Here is a 19,884-nt window from a genome sequence, read left to right as displayed (position 1 = left end):
AAAAGAAAATTTTAAAAACGTTATCAATTTCCTTAGTGCAACAGAAGATACTATGTCCATGGAAAAACAGGAATGTCCAGAAATAAAAAGATGTTATAATAAAATGATACTCAGAGGGGAAAAAAGTTCTTGGAAATCAAAAAACTACAAATGAAAAACTAAATAGAAGAGTTGGAAGATAAAGTTAAGAAATCTCCCAGAAAGCAGAACAAAGAGGCAAGAGAAAAAGATTTTTAAAAAAAGAGAGAGAGAATCAGTTCAGCATATCAAATATCCAAATAATAAGTGTTCCAGAGAGAAGAGAAAAATAGAGGAAAGGAAATCATCAACAAATTGTTTTACTTTCCCAGAATCAAAGGACACTGAGCCCAGTACAATTGTGAAGAAACCTATTTCAAGGTACATCATGAAATTTCAGAACACTAGATGCAAAGAAAACATTCAATAAGCTTGCAAAGACAAAAATCAGTTACATACAAAGGGTCAGGAATCAGAAGAACTTTGGACTTTGACAAACACTGAAAATTAGAAAATCCAAAGTTCTGAGGGAAAATTATTTCCAATCTAGAATTCTATATTCAGTCAAACTATCAATCAAACATGAGGCCAGAGTCTAATAGAGGATGAGAGAAGTGAAAAGTCTCCAGAATGTTAAGGGAGATCCCAGGATGAGAGCCGAACAGGAGATGTGGAGGGCAACAAATCCACATTGAAGAATATCAGAACACTAAGGAAGATTTCTTTAAGAAGACAAAACTGAGAAAATACCTGATGCATCCAAACTTATGGAGAGGATATTTAGACAGCAGGCAGAGTTTGGGGTTGGATCAATAATAAACATACTTTTTAAAAAACCAAGCAAATAAATAAAGAAGACAATTATCAATTCAAAAACGAAAAAAATTGCACAAAGAAAGAAAGTAACCACAAGATACTATATGGCTCAGCATTAAACATATTAATATAAACACTGAATTAAAATTAATCAAGTTACCATATAACTTTATTGGGGGATGGATAGGTATGGGGGAAGACAGGTATAGGAAGTAGATGTGGTGGGGACAGGGAAGATGAAACAGAACTAAATCTTTACTTTCCATAGCAGGAAGTTTACCGCATCTACCCAAAATTTTAGAAATCAACAAGTAACAATATAAACATGCTATTTAGAGTCATGAAGATAAGTATCAAGTAATCAGCTAAAACATTTAAAATGTGCCTCTGGAGAAGCTGAGGGGAGGATCAAGCAAGAGATTGTTCTTTCATAGCAAGCTTTATAGAACCACACAATTCTTAAAACTATGTACATAGATAATCTTGACTTAATGATATTTGGACAAATGAGAGAAAGAGTAAGGAGTGACATGATGTGCAGTAGGAAGAGATCAAAAACAATGTACTTAATGAAGAAAAACTAAACTAAATAAAGAATGATAGCGAAGAACATACTAAAATGTTTTAAATGATAGATGTCAGGATATCAGAATGACCCACAAATTGCAAATTAAATATTATCTTTTTTTGTGTTACGATTGTGTTCTAAAGTTGACTCTAGATAGTAAAATATTAAGGGAAAGATATATCTCAAAATAGAAAAATGAGATAGTCATTATATAATCAATACTGATTAGGTATATTTAGGGCATTACATTAAATTTTTATCTCCCTTATTTAAAAGTTAGAGAAAAGGGTTCAGAGAAGGCTTTCAAAACCTGTATAATAAAACTATAAATTAGGATTTAATTTATTTATAAACAAAACGAGCTATCGCAACAAGAGCTCACTTACAAACATCCTCATACTGTTGCTGTAGTTCACCCAAAGTAAATATAATATCTCCAATATTCACCATGTGGTTATCTGTAATAAAAAGAATAAGTTCAAATACTGTCTTTTCTTTTGAACATAAATATAGCTGCCATCTTATTCTAATATGAAAACAAGACAGAAATGTGTAGAAGTAGGAAGAGAGGGCCAGCTGCTAAAAGTTTTTAATAATATCTGGAATTGTATTAATAACTCATTACACACTGAAACACTAAACTAAAACTACCATTTTTTACTCCTTAACAAAAGAATTTCCCATCAAAAGAAATCATTCACATTTTAAGCCTCAAAGCTCAAATATTTTATTCATTTAACAAACACTTTTTTGAGAGTTTATTATACGTAGTATTTCAAATATTTACCTTTTTTTTCCTCACTGGATTGTGAGCTCCTCAAGAGCAAAGGATGTGTCTGTCATTTGTTTCCCCAATGCCTAGCAAACTATCTACTTCCTATCACTTAAAAACGATTTTTGAATGAACGAAATATACTGAAGGCTGTAAAGAACAATGCAATATCTATGTTGTAAATAGCAGAAAATCACTTACTCACCTTCTACATGCCCAGCACTCTCATAATTATAACTTCCTACCATTCCTGCCCCTGCCCCTGCCTAAGACCATTTTCTTCTTGGACAATGCGTGACAGAGGATGGGTCCATATGCAGTGACCTTGAATAATGTCATTCCAATTGGGCACAGAGGTAGAAAATAGTTCTTGCCTCCAAATGTTTGACTTTGCTTGCCATTCAAGGTTAAAAAAAACTGGGAGTTGATTTACCTATCTATAAAAATACTGGATTTGTTCTTCAGTCTATTCATAATAAATCAACTGTTCAATTATATGCATCAGTGAAGACTCAGAAAAAAGATGCAAGTTTTTAAAGTACCTTCTGAGTCAAAGAAGGATTATACATAGCATAGTTTTGGTGTAAGGCAAGTTTGATTCACTCTGATTCTTTGAAAATTGGTAAGCTATGCCAGGTACAATCCTTTAACTTGCCACAAAGCAAACACGTACTTGACTGAATCAAAGAAGTGCTAGACCAAATTGATGCTCAGTTGTCTTCTGATTAGGAACTGCTTCCTATATTCTGGTTTCTTATTTCCTTGGCATTTATCCTCATTCTGTTCTTGATTATGATTGTAACACCTCCCATAGGCTCCCCAGAGAATTCCTGACACTTACTGTAGTCTGATTCCATGTCCCAAGTTCTTAGATCATAGCTTAAGTTCTAAAATAACCCAAGCCCTCAGCCCTCACATCCTTGGACTTAATCACTGAAAAGTAATCTATAGACCATACATACATTAATCCAGAGGAGAAGGCCATATTGTTTTTATCTGTTCTCCACTTAGAAAACTCCCTTCTCTGGACAGAGGTCCAACATCAACCAATGAGAATGCAGTAGCCAACCATTTATACAGATTCACTAGCTCTTGCTCAAAATTTATTCCTTGCTTCTAGGCAATAATAGATATCTATCATAAAATTCTCAAACAAATATACCTATTTAAATAGTCCCAGGTAGCCAGAGAACCATTCCAGAATCTAAAATTACTATTTTGGCCCCTATCTGGCTTATCAAAACGTTAACTAATGATTCCTGGTTGAGACTGATGCAACCAATATGGTTATAGGTACCATCTATTTCATAAGTGAAGCTCAAAACAGCCTCCCACTCTTATATATGTAATTCTGGAGGAAATCCAACCTGGAAAATACAACCACCTAGTGTGAGAAAAAAAATTATTCTAATCATCAAGGTCATATTCAAGGCAACATTACTTTGAAGGTGTTAAGTAACCATTAACACTACATTTCTATAATCTTCAGATAGGCCCACAATATCAAAAGCCTCCTCTAGTAAAAATTGTACTAGTCACTACTTTTCATCCAGTTCAACTTCCAGATCACTAATCTCCATGAGAGAAAAACTACTGCACCAATATCCTATTTCAGAAACCAAAATACCTGACACTCCCAGAAATGCCATCAAGTGCTGTTTCATATTCCTCTTGCCATATCTTAATGAAACAAACGCTTATTGAACTTTCCTGAAAATTCCAATAGCATAATTCTTTCCTCTTCATTATGAACACTTATAAAGATGAACATATTCTCCACCTGTCATCTCTACTCCGAAAAACCAACCTGGGTGACCCATATCTGTTGGCATTCTGGAGCTGTCCTTTCCTCTACTATTTAAATAAAATAGCTCAGACTCCAGACCATTTGCTAAATGAACATAAATCAATACTCTCTCCAGAAATGATTTTTCTAGTCAAAAGACAAGGATATTCTTTATGAGAAATTTTGCCTTAAGTTGCAGCCAGCCTATTAATATGACAAAATGAAGAAATCTTGTTCTCTCTGATCAGAGGAGGTGTAATAAGGAGTAAGAATTACTAATTCATTCAATAGATATTTGTTGAGCAGTTAATATATGCCAAAACCACTGTGATAGGTACTCAGGATACAATATTGAGCAAAAGTAGATATGATATCTTCTCTCCTGGTGCTTAGTCTTATATAAGATACAGATTTTAATAAAACAATTAAAAATACAAATTGCAACTGTGATTAATGCTGTAAGAGTGTATAATATGAGAATTTGACACAGTCAGAGAGGTCAGGGAAATATCTCTAAAGAATAGAGTTGAGTTTAGATTTAAAGTATACGTAGGAATTAACTGAGAGAAAAGGAATGCTCCAGGAAAAAAAAAGAACATGTGCAATGGCTATGGCAGGAGAGGGCATGGTATATAGTTGAAAACTCTCAGAGAGTGAGGGGGAAATGTGATCTGAGATAAAGCTGAAGATCTGGGTAAATGCCAGACATTGCCTTGTACACAACATTAAAGGGTTCTTTATCCCAAGAGGTATTATTAGATTTTATGCAAGGAGGGTAACATGATCAGATGTGTTGGGAAAAGACTGTTCTCGCTACAGCATAAAGAGGGAAGAGGGATAAGACTGGATACGGGTAGACCTGTTAGGATGAGCTCCAAATGGTCCTAAGGAAAGGTTATGGTAACTTGGACTAAGGTAGTAATGCTGGAAAATAGAAAGATTTAAGAGATACCTAGGAGTTTAAAACAACAGTACTTCATAATGATTGCATGAGGACAACAGAGTTGTCAAGGATGGTTCTCAGGTTTCTGTTTCACATTACTTGACCCTGTTCTAGGTGCCAAACACAGTGACAAATGTTTATATTTAATTCCTACAATTCTATGAAATTAGCATCATTTGTCCAATCTATCTCCCCAAATAAATCAGGAGACCTGGAAGCCCAAACCAGAATTCCATATGCCAAAAAGCAAGGTGCTGCAGTAGTTTCATATATGATTTTTGTTCCTTCTGGTAGAGCATGCCCTAAAGGCTATTTAATAATATGTCTTGAGATTAGTCCTTAAAGATTTCTATTTTATAGACACCTTCATGCCCCAGTACATCTCTCCACTCCTGTCTACCACCCCAGAGCCCACCATAAATGACTACATAGTAGAACTCCATGATGCCTGGTTCTATCTCCAGGCCACATTTCAGCAACCAAAGGCCCACTACAAAGCCATCAGTAAGAAATGACAAAAAACAGTGGAAGTCCACTGGAAAAGATGCCCTGTCTAATTATTTTCCTGCGTATTTATACTAACTATTCCCTCAGTCCAAAATATCATTTTTACCCTTCACTATCACCTTCAACAAACTAACCCTTACTGATTCTTCAAGATTTAGCTCAGACATCATCTCCTCTGAATCTCTTTCCCTGGTGCTTCCAGTATGCACTAGCTGCCTATATGCACCCTATAACAGTACTTGCTGCACAACGTTCAGTTTACTTGACTCTTTTCACACTAGAATGTGAGCTCCTTCAGAACAAGAAGTGTGTTTTAGTCATCTGTATATCACTCAACATAATTCCAGGCACAATAAATATTAAATGATTGACTATCTGACTCATTAAGTGAATGGATAAATCAATTAATCAACCACTGATCAATCCGTTATTATAGGACATCCCCTAGTCACATGTAAACATGTAGTGCAAAACACTTGGCTAAATATATTTATAATGTTTAAAGAAATCTACATTTTGCAGAGAGTAACTGAATAGCATAGAAAGATTCTGTAATCAAAGCTACATAATAAAATTGAAAATTCAAGAAACAGGTCTCCTAACTTGTGGAGCCAATGCTCTTGACACTACAGAAACTACCTCTCCACAAAGATAAGAAATGATTATTGGAAAAGAGAGATAAGGTTGCAGAGAAAAAAAAATCCATTTTTCTCTTAGACTTTTACCAAACATACCAAAATATAACAATTTTAGAAATTTCTTTTTAATTTTTCCACACTATCTTACCACAGACATCAGTAAGCAGTGTTGATAGCAAAAGGCAAGAAACAAGAAGGAAAAGAAGTAGTAAAGGATGAATCAGAAAATTAATATCCAAGAAAGATATACAGACATATCAATTCAAACAACTCACTGTCAATATTAGCATGTTTTATCACTTCCTGCAAAGTTTCAGGGGTTACAGGGATATCCATGCTATCCAAAACAGCAGCCACTTCATCAACCGCAACTCGACCACCTTTTATCCCACAGAAAATCTTCAAAGCACCCTTGAATGCTGCAAAAAAAACAATAAAGAAATTAATGTATCATGAGAATCAGTAGCCTTTCTTGAAGCTGATTGTACGTTAATAACCTACCAGGAGAAAATAACTTTACATAGGCATAGGGTTTTCTAAAAATTTACCTGCAAGCAGGCATTTGCCCAATTCTGGCCACATTCCCAGTATAAAATGTAATTTTTGTTATTATTACTACTAATATAATATTATAAATAATAGCTTTTATTTATTGAACGCTATTTGTGTGCCAGGCACTGTGCTAAAATCTATGGGTTACCTCATTCGATTATCAATATAGGCCCATAATATAGAAATTATCATTATTCCTACATTACAGATAAGGAAACTAAGGCTTAGAAAGTCCCTTTTGATTACACGGCTAGTAAATGGAAAAGCCAGAATTCTAATCTAGTAGTCTTACTTCAGAATGCTTGCTATTAATCATTATACTATACTCACCTCTTAGCTAAAACTTTTAACTAAAACAATTTCTTACCAGTGGTATAATCTATAATAGCAAGGCAGCTTAATCCAAAATTTGGGGGGAGTCATTAAGTGCTTAAAAATGTAATTTAGAAAAGATAGCATAAAAGAGAAAAGAATGGTGTAGATACAAAATTTATCTTCAGATTTTTTTATCATACTACAAAGAGTTTGGCAATGGTTTAACTATTATTAAAAGGTCTTCTATTTCTCCATAGAAACTTCATATTCTTAAGCTAATAGTCCTTAGTATCGAAAATGAATTGGAAAGAACATGGTTAGAAGAACATACTCATATTAATGAAGAGAATTTTTCCCCAAAAAATGTCTTTCTTAAAATTTAAACATTGATACCTGTGTCCAAATGCTAAATATGAATGCTCCTCAGACCACTGCATCCCTTAATTTATCTTGATAAGGAAACACAATTCCAGAAAGCAAATCACTTTATAGTCAGACTAGATTTTCTTGGAATTAGGATACAATAAGCATAATTATCCATAAGTCCTTAGATAAGCAGTCAAAGAGAAAGAATTGAGAACGATTTATTCATTCAATCAGCAGTTATTGATCAAGTAAGCAAAGGTGGCAGAGGAAGGACCTCTGAGAACCCTTTCCTCCATAAAAAGCAATGAGAACACTGGAAAAAGTTGTCAGAATCAACTTTTTTCAAAACTCTGGAAATCAAACAAAGGCTTACAGCAATCCAAGGAGTGTTTTTTTCCAAGAAAAAAATGACTGAATCTCACTAAGAACAGTGAGCTTGTGGCATGTTAACTTGCTATATTCCCATCTCCCCATCCCAACCTCCCAGGAACCTTGAAAACAAGAGCCTACAATCACGAGGAAAACTAGCAGCCTGACAGCCATTGGAGAAGAATGAGGCTGCAACTTCTTCAAAGCCCCATTCCCTGAGAACTGTCATCATTAGACCTGTCTGATGGTTCCCAGGAAGATCCTACTTGCAAGGCTATCTTTATTTGACCTAACTCAAAGCTTGCCCAGTGCAAACAGCCTTTTCCCTGGGAGCATTCACCAAAACCAATCAGAGGCAATTGTTTAACAGACAACTGCTTGAAGTGGTAGATAATGGTTGGAGCAAACAATAGGCTAACAAACAAGCTTAAAAGGAAAACCTGGAAAATGAGACATCCATAAGGACTTTGAAAAGCCTCAACATATGCCTGGGAATCTAGATGGCCACACACACGGGTAGGGCTGTATACATGCTTGGGAAGGTCCTAAACTCTCACCCCTGGCTTATTTTGAGGATATACACAAGCAGGAAGTGAAGACTAAGGTTGAGTTAAAAACTGTCTATCTGGATGTTCAAGGAATGCCCTAATGCACACACAGAGTCCTACGGATTCTCCTCTGCCTGATAATCGATAACTCATTTTGCCTTACAAAGGCATCATAAAGATCCATACAAACATATAAATATAATATATAATATAAAAATAAATATACATATAAAATATAAAAATATAAGAAAAGTTAGGGGCCGGCTCGGTGGCGTAGCAGTTAAGTTCGCGTGCTCCACTTCAGCAGCTTGGGTTCACGGGTTCAAATCCCAGGCACGGACCTACACATCGCTTATCAAGCCACACTGTGGCAGGAGTCCCACATATAAAACAGAGGAAGATGGGCACAGATGTTAGCTCAGGGCCAATCTTCCTCAGCAAAAAAGAGGAGGATTGGTGGCAGATGTTAGCTCACGGCTAATCTTCCTCAAAAAAAAAAAAGGGAAAGTTATATTCATTGTGGAATTGTTTACAATAGTAAGATAATTAGGACCAATTAAAAATTCAATAATAAGGGAAAAGTTAAATAAACTATACTATATCTACATTTTTCAGATACTATGTAGCTGTTAAAAAGAAAAAAGCTGATCTATATCTACTGACACGGAAAACTTTCCAAGACATATTATTCAGTAAAAACAAACAAACAAACAAAAAACATGCTAGACAATAATGTATATAGCACAATCTCTCTCCCTTAAAGAAATTTCTATTTTTCCCTTTCATTTTCTGGAGGTTTCTTGATTCCCAACTGTATACTTTGGTCTTTTTACTAGCCTCAATGAGATCTAGGTCCTCTTGTTCTCCTCTGCCTACAAGCTGATAACTCATTTTGTCTTACAAAACATATATGGATAGATATAGATATTCATAATTGCATATAAAAATGGTTCTAAGGTCAACACTAAACTGTAACAATTTAGGATGGATTAAAGAGGGTCTTTCACATTTTTATACACATATTGCTTGGATATTTTATAAAAATAACATATTCAAGGATTATATGTGTTGTTTTAAAAGGAAAAAACGAAACTTAGGACTTCTTGATTGGTCTCAGGCCATATGGTCATAAACAGAAAATAAGGTCTAAATAGGAAACCAGGACTTGAAAAACAAAAGAATATATGGGAGTAAATAAGCTATCCTCAACTGTGGTTCAATAAGCAGGCAGTACTTAGCAGTCCAAACCCACATACAAATCTATAGTCAGGAAAAAGCTGTAAGTCAAAAACCAAGTAGACAAAGGAGAACTACGAAAAAACCAATGTCATAGAAGTTAATCAAAATGCCAAGTAGGAAGTAAGGAATTAAAAAAGAAAAAGCAAGCCAAGCGTCATATCTATATTCTTCATTGCTGCACATGGTAGGCATTTAATAGCACTTATTACATCAATGAATAAATAAACATTAAAGAGTTTTTCTTGCCTCTTGCTTGCTCTAGCAATATGAAGACTATCACATTCACATTCTAAGTAAACACAGTCTGGTTGATTATAAAAATACATAATCCCAAGGACTGATCATAGGAACTTGATCTTGCCTAATGGAAAAACCAAAGAACTGCTAAAATTAGGTCATGAACACTAGAAATCTCAGACTTTTGGAAACACTATTTCTGTTATTAACATGAATAGTCCTTCCAACAACTTTCTTTACAATTTATATGTAGTGTAAACTAAAAGTTATTAGGAGACCCATCAGCATCTGAAATTTTTAGGGAGAAATACAAGTAGATTCCAGACAGTGAAGAAAGTACTGTTAAGGGTAGAAAAGAAAACAGACGTGTGACCAACAAAGAATTAAAAAGCACATGAACAGAGGCAAGGAAGCAAGAATAAAATTGGCATGTATGGAGATTTACAGGAGCATGAGGTTCCTGCCTGGGAAAAGCAAGCAAAATTATGAAGAGGTAAGGACATCAAACATAGAGTTTGGACTAGATTCATTTGATAATAGGAAGAGCATCTAAATTTTTGAGTAGGAGAATGACATGACAAAAATTGTCTTTTAAGAAAATTAGTCTAGCAGTCATGTGCAGAAAAAAAGTGGAGACTGGAGATAGAAAATTAGGATGCCATGGCAGTGACCCAAGTTTTGTAATGCCTTTTATGAAATAACTCATGTCTAATTTTTCTCAACCTAGACTACTGGGGAAACAAGGAGTTAACAGATTCTGAAAAAAACATAAATTCATAAAACTACTCACTCTAAAATCAGTTACTATCAAAATAATTCTCTTCTATAATTTTGAAAAATCATCTTTTTACCTGGATCCTGAGAGACCAAATAACAAACATCATTCACAGCCTTAAGGAAATCTGAAAAATCCAGCATTCCATTAACTATGAGAATGGTTCAGAAACAAAAGGAAAAAAACTCCATCAGCAAACTTAGAGTAAACTCGCTGAGAACATAAGACAAAAATGCAAACTAAAGATGTGAAAAGAATTAACTGATATTAGAATACCATAGTCTACACACAAAAGCAGTCAAAATTAGAATTCAATATAGAATGTAAAAAAGAAAACTTATCAGAAAAATATTTACATATTATAATTATATAGTAAATGGTGTTGCAGCAATAATGATGATATAGACTAGAATTGGAGATACTACAGTGCTCTTTGCTCAAGGCTCTCATTTTTATATTTGTAATTAGGTGTAGAAAATACATTCAACTTGCCAATTTTACATACATAATGGTTTTACCTTAAAAAGATAAGGCTGATTTCACCATGTTCTAGAAAAGCCCTCTATACCAGTGGTTTTGGGGGATATTATGAATCCAGTTAAGACTCTAATGAAAGCTCTGCCTCATACCACTACAACTCTCCTCTCTCTCCTTCTCTCTCATCACATACACACACACACACAATGTATTGAAACAAATGCACAAAATATTGCACAATATTAAACCAATTCTTACCCAAAAATATCATCTCATTTTTTCAAGCAAAAAGTAATGGCTATTTCTTAAAAGAAAAAAAAGAAACCTAAATTGTACAAATGAAAATTTCAGTAAGAAGTTTTTGTCTGGCTTGAATGAGAAGTTGAAATTATGGAGTGGTTTTTTGCATGATATTGCACAGGTCCTCTCTGATAGGTACTAGAGCTGAAAATCCAGACTTACAAAGTGTGCCAAAGCAGAGAATCAGGGCTCTTAAATCTCATTTTCTAGATAAGCATAGATCTGTGTCAAAGAACATCTGAATTTTTCAAGACTCTTCAAGTTAAATAACTATGAAGTCATTTCCCTCTTGTCATTAAGTAAATGAGGCCAACTTGGAAGAGTTTACATCAATGTTATCTATCTCTAGAAGAAAATGATTATAAATCCACATTCAAATTTAACGTCATCTGACCAAAGTAACCTATAAAAGAACACTTCAGTGCTTCCAGTGGCCTGTGGCTTCTACCTGCAGAAAAACTGACAAAACTTGGTTGTTCTCATTTCCAAACCACAAAAGCACTTTCTCCAGTATTGAGAAAGTTTGTCAAATTGTTTGCCTCAAAACATCTTTTTCAGTGTAACAACCTGAGAGTGGTTTCTCCTTTCCTTCAAAAACAATGAAACATCTATACAAATTTCAATCAACTACTTTGACTTGTTTTCTGACTTCTATGCAACCTTGGGTTAGGAAAAAATCTTTTAGATAAAACATCAAAAGCACAATCCATAAAAGCAAAAAATTGTAGACAAGACTTCATCAAAAGTATAAACTTATGCTTTTCAAAAGACATTCTCAAAAGAATAAAAAAACAAGCATCTGCTAACCACATATCCAATAAAGGACTTGCATTCAGGATATATAAAGAACATTCAAAATGCAAGAATAAGAACACAAACAATTTTTTTAATGGGCAGGAGATATACAGATAACAAATAAGCACATAAAAATGTCTTCAACATCATTTGCTCATTCAGGAAATGCAAATTAAAACCACAATGAGATAATATCATACATCTACTAGAATGGCTACAGTTTTTGAAGGCTGACCAATTTCAGGATTGGGAAGGATGAGGAGCAACTGAAACTCTCATATATTGCTTGTGGCAATGTAAAATAGTTCAATCACTTTGCAATCACAGTTTAGCAGTTTCTAAAAAAGTTAAATATATACCTAATATATGACCCAATCATTCTACCACTAGGTACTTACCCAAGATAAATGAAAGCATAAGACCACACAAAGACACAAAAATGAATGTTTATACCAGCTTTGTTTGTAATACCCAAAAAATGGAAACAACCCAAACGTCCATCAATTAGTGAATAGATAAACAAATTATGATATATCCATATAATAGAATACTATTCAGCAATAAAAAGGAATGAACTATTGATACACATAAAAGCACTGATGAATCTCAAGCCATTATGGAGGTTCTTCAAAAAAATTTAAAAAGAGAACTACCATATCATCCAGCAACCCCACTTCTGGGTATATATCCAAAGGAAATAAAAGCACAATCTCAAAGAGATATCTACACAACGTTCATTGCAGCAGTATTCACAATAGCCAAGATATAGAAACAACCTAAGTTCCCGCTGATGGATGAATGGATTTAAAAAATGTGATACACACACACACACACACACACACACACACAGAGGAATATTATTCAGCCACAAAAAAGGAAATTCTGACATTTGCAACAACATGCATGAATTTAGAGGACATTATGCTAAGGGAAATAAGCCAGACACAGAAAGACAAATACTGTATGATCTCACTTATATGTAGAATCTAAAAATGTTGAACTGATAGAAGAAGAGAGTAAAATGGTGGTTGACAGGGACTGGTAGGGAGTGGTGGAAGTGGGGAGATGTTGGTCAAAGGATACAAACTTTACATATAAGATGAATAAGTTCCGGGAATCTAGTGTGCAGCCTGGTGACTACAGTTAATAACACTCTATTGTGTACTTGAAATTTGCCAAAAGAATAGATCTTAACTGTTCTCACCACACACAAAAAAAATGATAACTACGTGAGGTGATGGATGTGTTATTTAGTTTGATTGTGGTAATCATTTCACAATGTAAATGTAGAACAAATCATCACATTGTAGACCTCAAATGTAAACAATTTTTATTTGTCAATTATATCTCAATAAAACTGGAAAAAATAATGTAATTTGAGATAAATCACTTTCCTATGGGGATGTGCATACCCTTTGACCCGGATTTTTCATTTCTAGGAATCTATCCTATTGAAATATTTACACAAATGTGCAAGAACTGATTTAAAAGGACATTCTTTGTAGCATTGTTTTTAATAGCAGAACTCTAGAGGCAACTTCACCATGAATCAGTAGGACACCAATTAAAACTTATATATACATATATAAAACAAAAGAACAGGAAGGATACCCAACAAATTATTAACAATGTTTACCACTAGGGAGTGTAGAGAAAGACTGGAGTGACGAGATAATTTTCATTTTGTAATTTATAAACCTCTGTAAGCTAAAAATATTAAAACAAAAACAAACCTTTTCTTTAGGACACGTTCCATGCTCAGTTACTAAACTTTTTCTTGTATTTACATTTATTACCAAGATTTCAGTGTAGGGTTACATTATTTTCAATGTAAAAATTAATAACAAAGGTTTAAATTAACATATGTCATCTAAAATTGATTGTATGGCTTTGGAGTAGACGCTTCACCTTTCTATCCCTCTGTTTCCCCAACAGTAAATCCAGGTGACTGCAAGAGACAGTATGTAAAGGCCTGAATATCTAAAGTTTTAAATTTTGTTGCTTTGAATTTCTAATAACAATATTATCTAAAAGTCTTAAAAAGTTCACACTCTTTGACCTAGCAATTTCAATTTTAGTTATCTATCTTTGTCTGATAAGAGACAGAAAGAGAGAGAGAACACTGTTTCTAACAGCAAAAATATTAGAAGTAATATATACTTATATAGACTATTTGCTATACAGGTTAGTTTTTTTAAACAATTTGGTTTTTTTTTTAATTTGTTTTTTAATCTGTTCCATAGAATGACTCAAGCCATTTAAAAAGGCAATGCGGATCTACATTTACACAGAAAGTTGACTAGCATATCATATAAACAGAAAAAGGTAACAAAACTGTAAGCATATGAGTCCATATATGTTTTTTAAAATCATGTGTTCATGCATGTGTATATACCACAGTTATACACACACACAAATACACACTCATACACACACTTATAAGTGTATGCTTGGAAAAATCCTAGAAAAATAAATTTAAAAAAATACCAAAGTTTGGTTGTGGGCAAGGAGATTACACATGATTTTTACTTTACCCTTTATATTCTCCTGTGCTTTCAGAGAATAAAATTATTTCCACTTCGGAGAATTATTTTACTATAAATCTCAAAAAAATCATGTCAAGAAAATTAACATATAATTCGCTAAGTATGTCAGAAAAAATAATTGTTTCTTAAGCTTTCTAAAAGTTACGTTTATATGTATTAATTTATTTTTATACCCTCAGAAAGCTGTCATATAGTAGATGCTCAAAAAATGTTGAGGTGACTTGGATAGATGGACAGATGGATACATGCACACTATTGCAACTTGCCGGTTACTACTAGATTGTTTAGTAATATTCTGTTGGTGGCCCATTTTGACTTCTAGGATTTTTCATCTATAAATTTTTTTATAGTAATAAATATACATCTTATAATTGAGCAGCTTGATGTTTTCAACCTTAGAGTACTACTTTATTTTATTTATTTATTTTTTTATTTGAGGAAGATTAGCCCTGAGCTAACATCTGCTGCCAATCCTCCTCTTTTTGCTGAGGAAGACTGGCTCTGAGCTAACATCCGTGCCCATCTTCCTCTACTTTATATGTGAGATGCCTGCCACAGCATGGCTTGCCAAACGGTGGTGACATGTCCACACCCAGGATCTGAACCAGTGAACCCCGGGCCACTGAAATGGAATGTGTGAACTTAACCGCTGCCCCACCAGGCCGGCCCCTAGAGTACTACTTTCTATTTAGGTATACCAAATTTGTTTGATTTATTTTCTGACCATTCCTTCAACTTATCTCATTTTTATTCTAAACTTGTCTCCCCTCCTCAACAAGCTTGGAATGGTCTGTAAATGTAACGAGTTCTCTGTTATCTACTTTGATAAAGTCTCAAACACTAACTGCAAAAGAATAATTATTTTTCTAGGTATTTAAAAATGCAATTATTAGGATTTTGATTTCCATTTCCTTGCATACTGGTGATATTAAAAATATTCCTAGGGGCCAGCCAGTGGCACAGTGGTTAAGTTCACACATTCCAGTCCTCGGCGGCCCGGGGTTCGCTGGTTCAGATCCTGGGTGCAGACATGACACCACTTGGCAAAAGCCATGCTGTGGTAGGTGTCCCACGTAAAAAATAGAGGAAGATGGGCATGGTTGTTAGCTCAGGGCCAGTCTTCCTCAGCAAAAAGAGGAGGATTGGCAATAGTTAGCTCAGGGCTCATCTTCCTCAAAAAAGAAAAAAAAATTCCTAAATGATAATTGGCTATATGTGTTATCTTTCATGTGAAATACTTGTCCACGTGTCTTGCCTATTTTTCTATTCCATTGTTTGTCACTGACTTGTATGAATTCTTTCCACATTCTGAAAACTAATCCTTTGTCAGTTATGTGAATTGTAAATATCTTCAAGTTTGTAACTTGTCTTTCTACTTTAAGGTGCCTTTTGATAAATAAAAGTTCTTTTACTATAGTCAAACATACCAAATATATTAATCTCTTCTTTAAAACTCAAACTTTTTTTGCCTTATTTAAAAAATTTTCCCTATCCCATACCATTTCACACTCACGCAATTAGCAAAAAATTAAAAGCCTAAAAATACCAAATGTTTATAAAAGTATGTCATAATCCAATCTACTTATTAATCAATCCAATTATGTGTTCCTGAGGCCCAATCTTTTAGTACTTTATTGTTAATAAGCAAAAAACGATGTTTTTATAACATGTTTTAAAGCTTAGCTCTCCTATCATTTGTAATTAATCTGACCAACATATAATTTATATCCAAGTTTGTAGACCCTTAAACTAATAATGAAAACATAAAACTTACCATCAATATCAACAGTCTTTAGTGCCTTTCGCATTTCTGAATCACTTATAGAAATCTTCAAGATGCAATGGATCATTGGCAGATCATTCACATAAATCTTTCCACTTCTAATTTTACTAAAAATTTTACAGGCTTTCTGAAGCGCTGAATACACATAACAAAACAATTAATTAAAAGGAATAATTATCCTTACCTTAAAATCAATCTTGTGATTTCTTTAGGTATGTCTGGAGCCAATGACCTTTGAGTCTACAAGTTTCCTAAAGAACTCTCAGAAAATCAGAAAAGTCATGCAAGCCTCATATAGGCAAAGGTTTCCACAGCTTTCCCTGGGAATGTTAAATCCTTCTTCTGTGCTCCCATATCACTTAGTATGTATCTCAGTCAAAGCTCTTGGTATTGTGATTGCTTGCATGTGTCAATATCCTCACTAAACTGTCAGCTTCCAAGGGGCAAGACGTTTCATTCTTCTAGTTCTGATGTCTAATTCAGAATAGATTCTCAAAAAACGTCTGTTGAACTGAATTGGGTTTAGTTCAGTGGATGCTACACTTTTTTTTTTTTTTTTCAGAAAAAGAGGCGATAGATGACAGTACTAAATACCACAGAAAGACTAAAAAATGGATAATAGTGACTTTAATAATAGGAGTTTTAGTAGAGTATTGGATGTAGAAACCAGATTTCAGTGAAATGAGAAGTAAGTAGAGTAATTAATGAAAAAAACTCTTTCGAAAAGCTTCTCTGAAAACTTAGAGTATAAAACTGACAAAGTCAAGTCCCTAAGGAGGCAGAAAAATCAAATCAAAGAAAAAGAGAACTGAAGGGATTAGTCTCATGAAAGGGAATATTTTCCAATGAGACAACAGGGAAAGATGTGGACATTATTTATAGAAAAGTTTATAGGTAGGAATGGCAAGAAGTTAAGGAAGATTCTGCCAAACAGACTTTATTAACTCTCTATGAAAAAGCAAAGTCATCTCTTAAGAGTTAAAGGACTAGGTGATAGGATTGAGAATTTGAGGAGAGTCATGAAGGTTTGAAATAGACACAAAGGAAATAGGACAGGCATCTGATCGAAACACAAATGGAAGGGCCAGCCCGGTGGTGTAGTTGTTAAATTCATGCGCTCTGCATAGGCAGCCCTGGGTTTGCTGGTTTGGATCCCAGGCGTGGACCTAAACATCGCTCATCAAGCCATGCTGTGGCGGCATCCTATGTGCAAAATAGAGGAGATTTGTGGCTACTAGAGGCATGGGGTGGGGAGTGGGTGAACCGAATGAAGGTGGTAAAAAGGTACAAACTTCTAGTTATAAGATAAATAAGTACTAGGGACGTAATGTACGACAGGATGACTATAGTTAACATTGCTGTGTGGTACATTTGAAAGTTGCTAAGAGAGTAGAGCCTAACTTTTCATCACAAGGAAAAAGTTTTTTTTCTTTTTTATTTTATCCATATGATATGATGGATGTTAATTAAAATTATCGTGGTAGTCATTTCACATTATATGTAAGTCAAGACATTATACTGTATACCTTAAACTTGTACCATGTTGTATGTCAATTACATCTCAATAAAAGCGGGAAAAAAACACCTAATATGAAGACCAGGGTTAAGGTAGAGAGGAAAAATATAAAAACTGACTCCAGAAATATAAATGAGAAGCCCAAGATATGGAGAGCTCAGTACCAAAAAAAATGAGGGATACTTTGAGCCTTAATATGAAGGTACCAAGGACTAAATTCCAGTAAAATCAGTGACTCTAGTGCTTACTAATTTATTCATATTATGTAAGATCCAGACTTTTTTCCAAAAAAAGTTTGAAATAGAATAAGCACATATGTTATATTTTGCCTATCTTACCAATTCAACTAAAGATATTTATGAATTAAATATCTACTTGCTTGCTCACAGATTGCAGCATTTGCCATGTCATATAACATTAGCTGATATCATAAGCCATTAGGAGTAAAGAAAGAAACACTAATTACTGAAACAATTCCTACAAAGCACACAATCAGGAAATTTGAGAAATTCTAGAACCTATTATTACCACTTAATTGTTGTGAGTGTAAGTGTCCATGAGGTACTTCATCATATAATGTATCGTAGAGGTTAGAAAGCCTTTCCTTTTTCCTGTCAAAGAGACAGCCACATTAGAAAGCAGCAAAAAAAAAAATACACAAAATACATAAAATATTGATGTCATTTTGCCAAAACATTAGCAAGCCTATCAATAGCCTGAGATTCTCTAGTCTCTTACCCCATAAGAACCTTTCTGAAAGAACTGTCCAAGTGATAGTGAATTACATATTCTTCACTCGAGAATTCCCACCTTGTTTCTTTTAGATATTTCTCTATGGAGTAGAATTTACCCTCATCAGTAAGTATTCCTCATGACCCACCATCCTTTGGCTGTGGTCCAATTTTTCGTGTTCTTAATTCAAGTCACAACAAATTTTACAGAAAGTTATTATAATAAGGCAAACAATAATATCTTTAAATAGCCAAAGAATCCCAGATCCCATAACCTGTTAATAAAAACATCTTGAAAATATGATTCATCTAATCCCATTGCATGTAAATAACTGAAATCATAGAATGCTAACGCTGGAAGAAATCTTAAGAGTCCATCTAGTACAAGATTCTTATACAGATGTGGAAACTGAAGCCCAGAGATAGAAAGTGAATTGTACAAGAGACTAAGCTAGCATGTGAGGTCAATCAGGACTCAACTCTAAGTCTTTCAATTCAACTCTTAGCACTACATCATCCTTACTAAGAACATTGTCTCTTAGTTTGCACAAACTATTAGGCATACTTTATGTGGAAGGGACAGATGATTCTGGAAAGAAAAATCTCAAATCTGAATACAACATATAAGGAATAGAATACAATGATTTAAATACCGAATAATTGAGGAAGATGTACAAAGGGGCAATAAAGTCTTGTGAATGCTGTACTGATTCGGCAACTTGCATAAAGAGTTTTCTTTCCTAGTCATCTTCTCCTTTGACAGCTTCGCAGAGGAAGAGGCAATCTAGAGCCAAATGCAAAAGTGTTGGTTCCTGAGATCACACTGGTAAACCAGCATTCTTGGCCAACAAACCTCTTAAAAGATAATTAATCACACCTAGGCTCCTCACTTAGCTATGCTTCTGATGTAAATCGCTTTTTGTAATTAAATTACAGTTTTACTTACTAAAATTTTAAATAAACTATACAATATTCTTTGAAAAGCCACATTTTTCTTAAGTATGCAATGAATCATCTCCTAACTAATATTGTGTCAATTTATAGTAATGGATTTTACAAAGTAGGGTAAAGCTATGGTATAGTGAAGACAAGACCACCAGACTCTAGGCTACATACACAGGCTTTGACTATATGAGCAAAATAATGTGTGGAGAACCAACACAGTTATTCAAATAATATAGGTAATTTTGCTTTAAACGATCCTTATGATTAATAAAATTATAATAACCACTGATAAGAAATTAACATTGCATGTATAAATGATTCAAAAGTAGCAAGCAGCTAGGT

The 19,884-nt window shown here is 34.1% G+C and overlaps 1 protein-coding gene across 1 annotated transcript in view; it reads right to left on the bottom strand.

Moving 5' to 3' along the window:
- Positions 1-19,884, bottom strand: part of EFCAB13 (EF-hand calcium binding domain 13) — a 96,576-nt gene that overhangs the window by 61,572 nt on the left and 15,120 nt on the right. The window contains exons 4-8 of the mRNA XM_070482180.1: positions 19,251-19,381; positions 18,395-18,477; positions 16,342-16,485; positions 6,324-6,467; positions 1,789-1,860 (exon numbers count right to left, since the gene is read on the bottom strand). Of these exons, the coding sequence (XP_070338281.1) occupies positions 1,789-1,860; positions 6,324-6,467; positions 16,342-16,485; positions 18,395-18,477; positions 19,251-19,381 (574 nt within the window). The remainder of the gene's footprint in view (positions 1-1,788; positions 1,861-6,323; positions 6,468-16,341; positions 16,486-18,394; positions 18,478-19,250; positions 19,382-19,884) is intronic.

This window comes from Equus asinus, chromosome 13 (assembly GCF_041296235.1).
Source record: "Equus asinus isolate D_3611 breed Donkey chromosome 13, EquAss-T2T_v2, whole genome shotgun sequence".
Classification (NCBI taxonomy): domain Eukaryota; kingdom Metazoa; phylum Chordata; class Mammalia; order Perissodactyla; family Equidae; genus Equus; species Equus asinus.
This window is presented reverse-complemented; position numbering and strand designations above follow the sequence as displayed.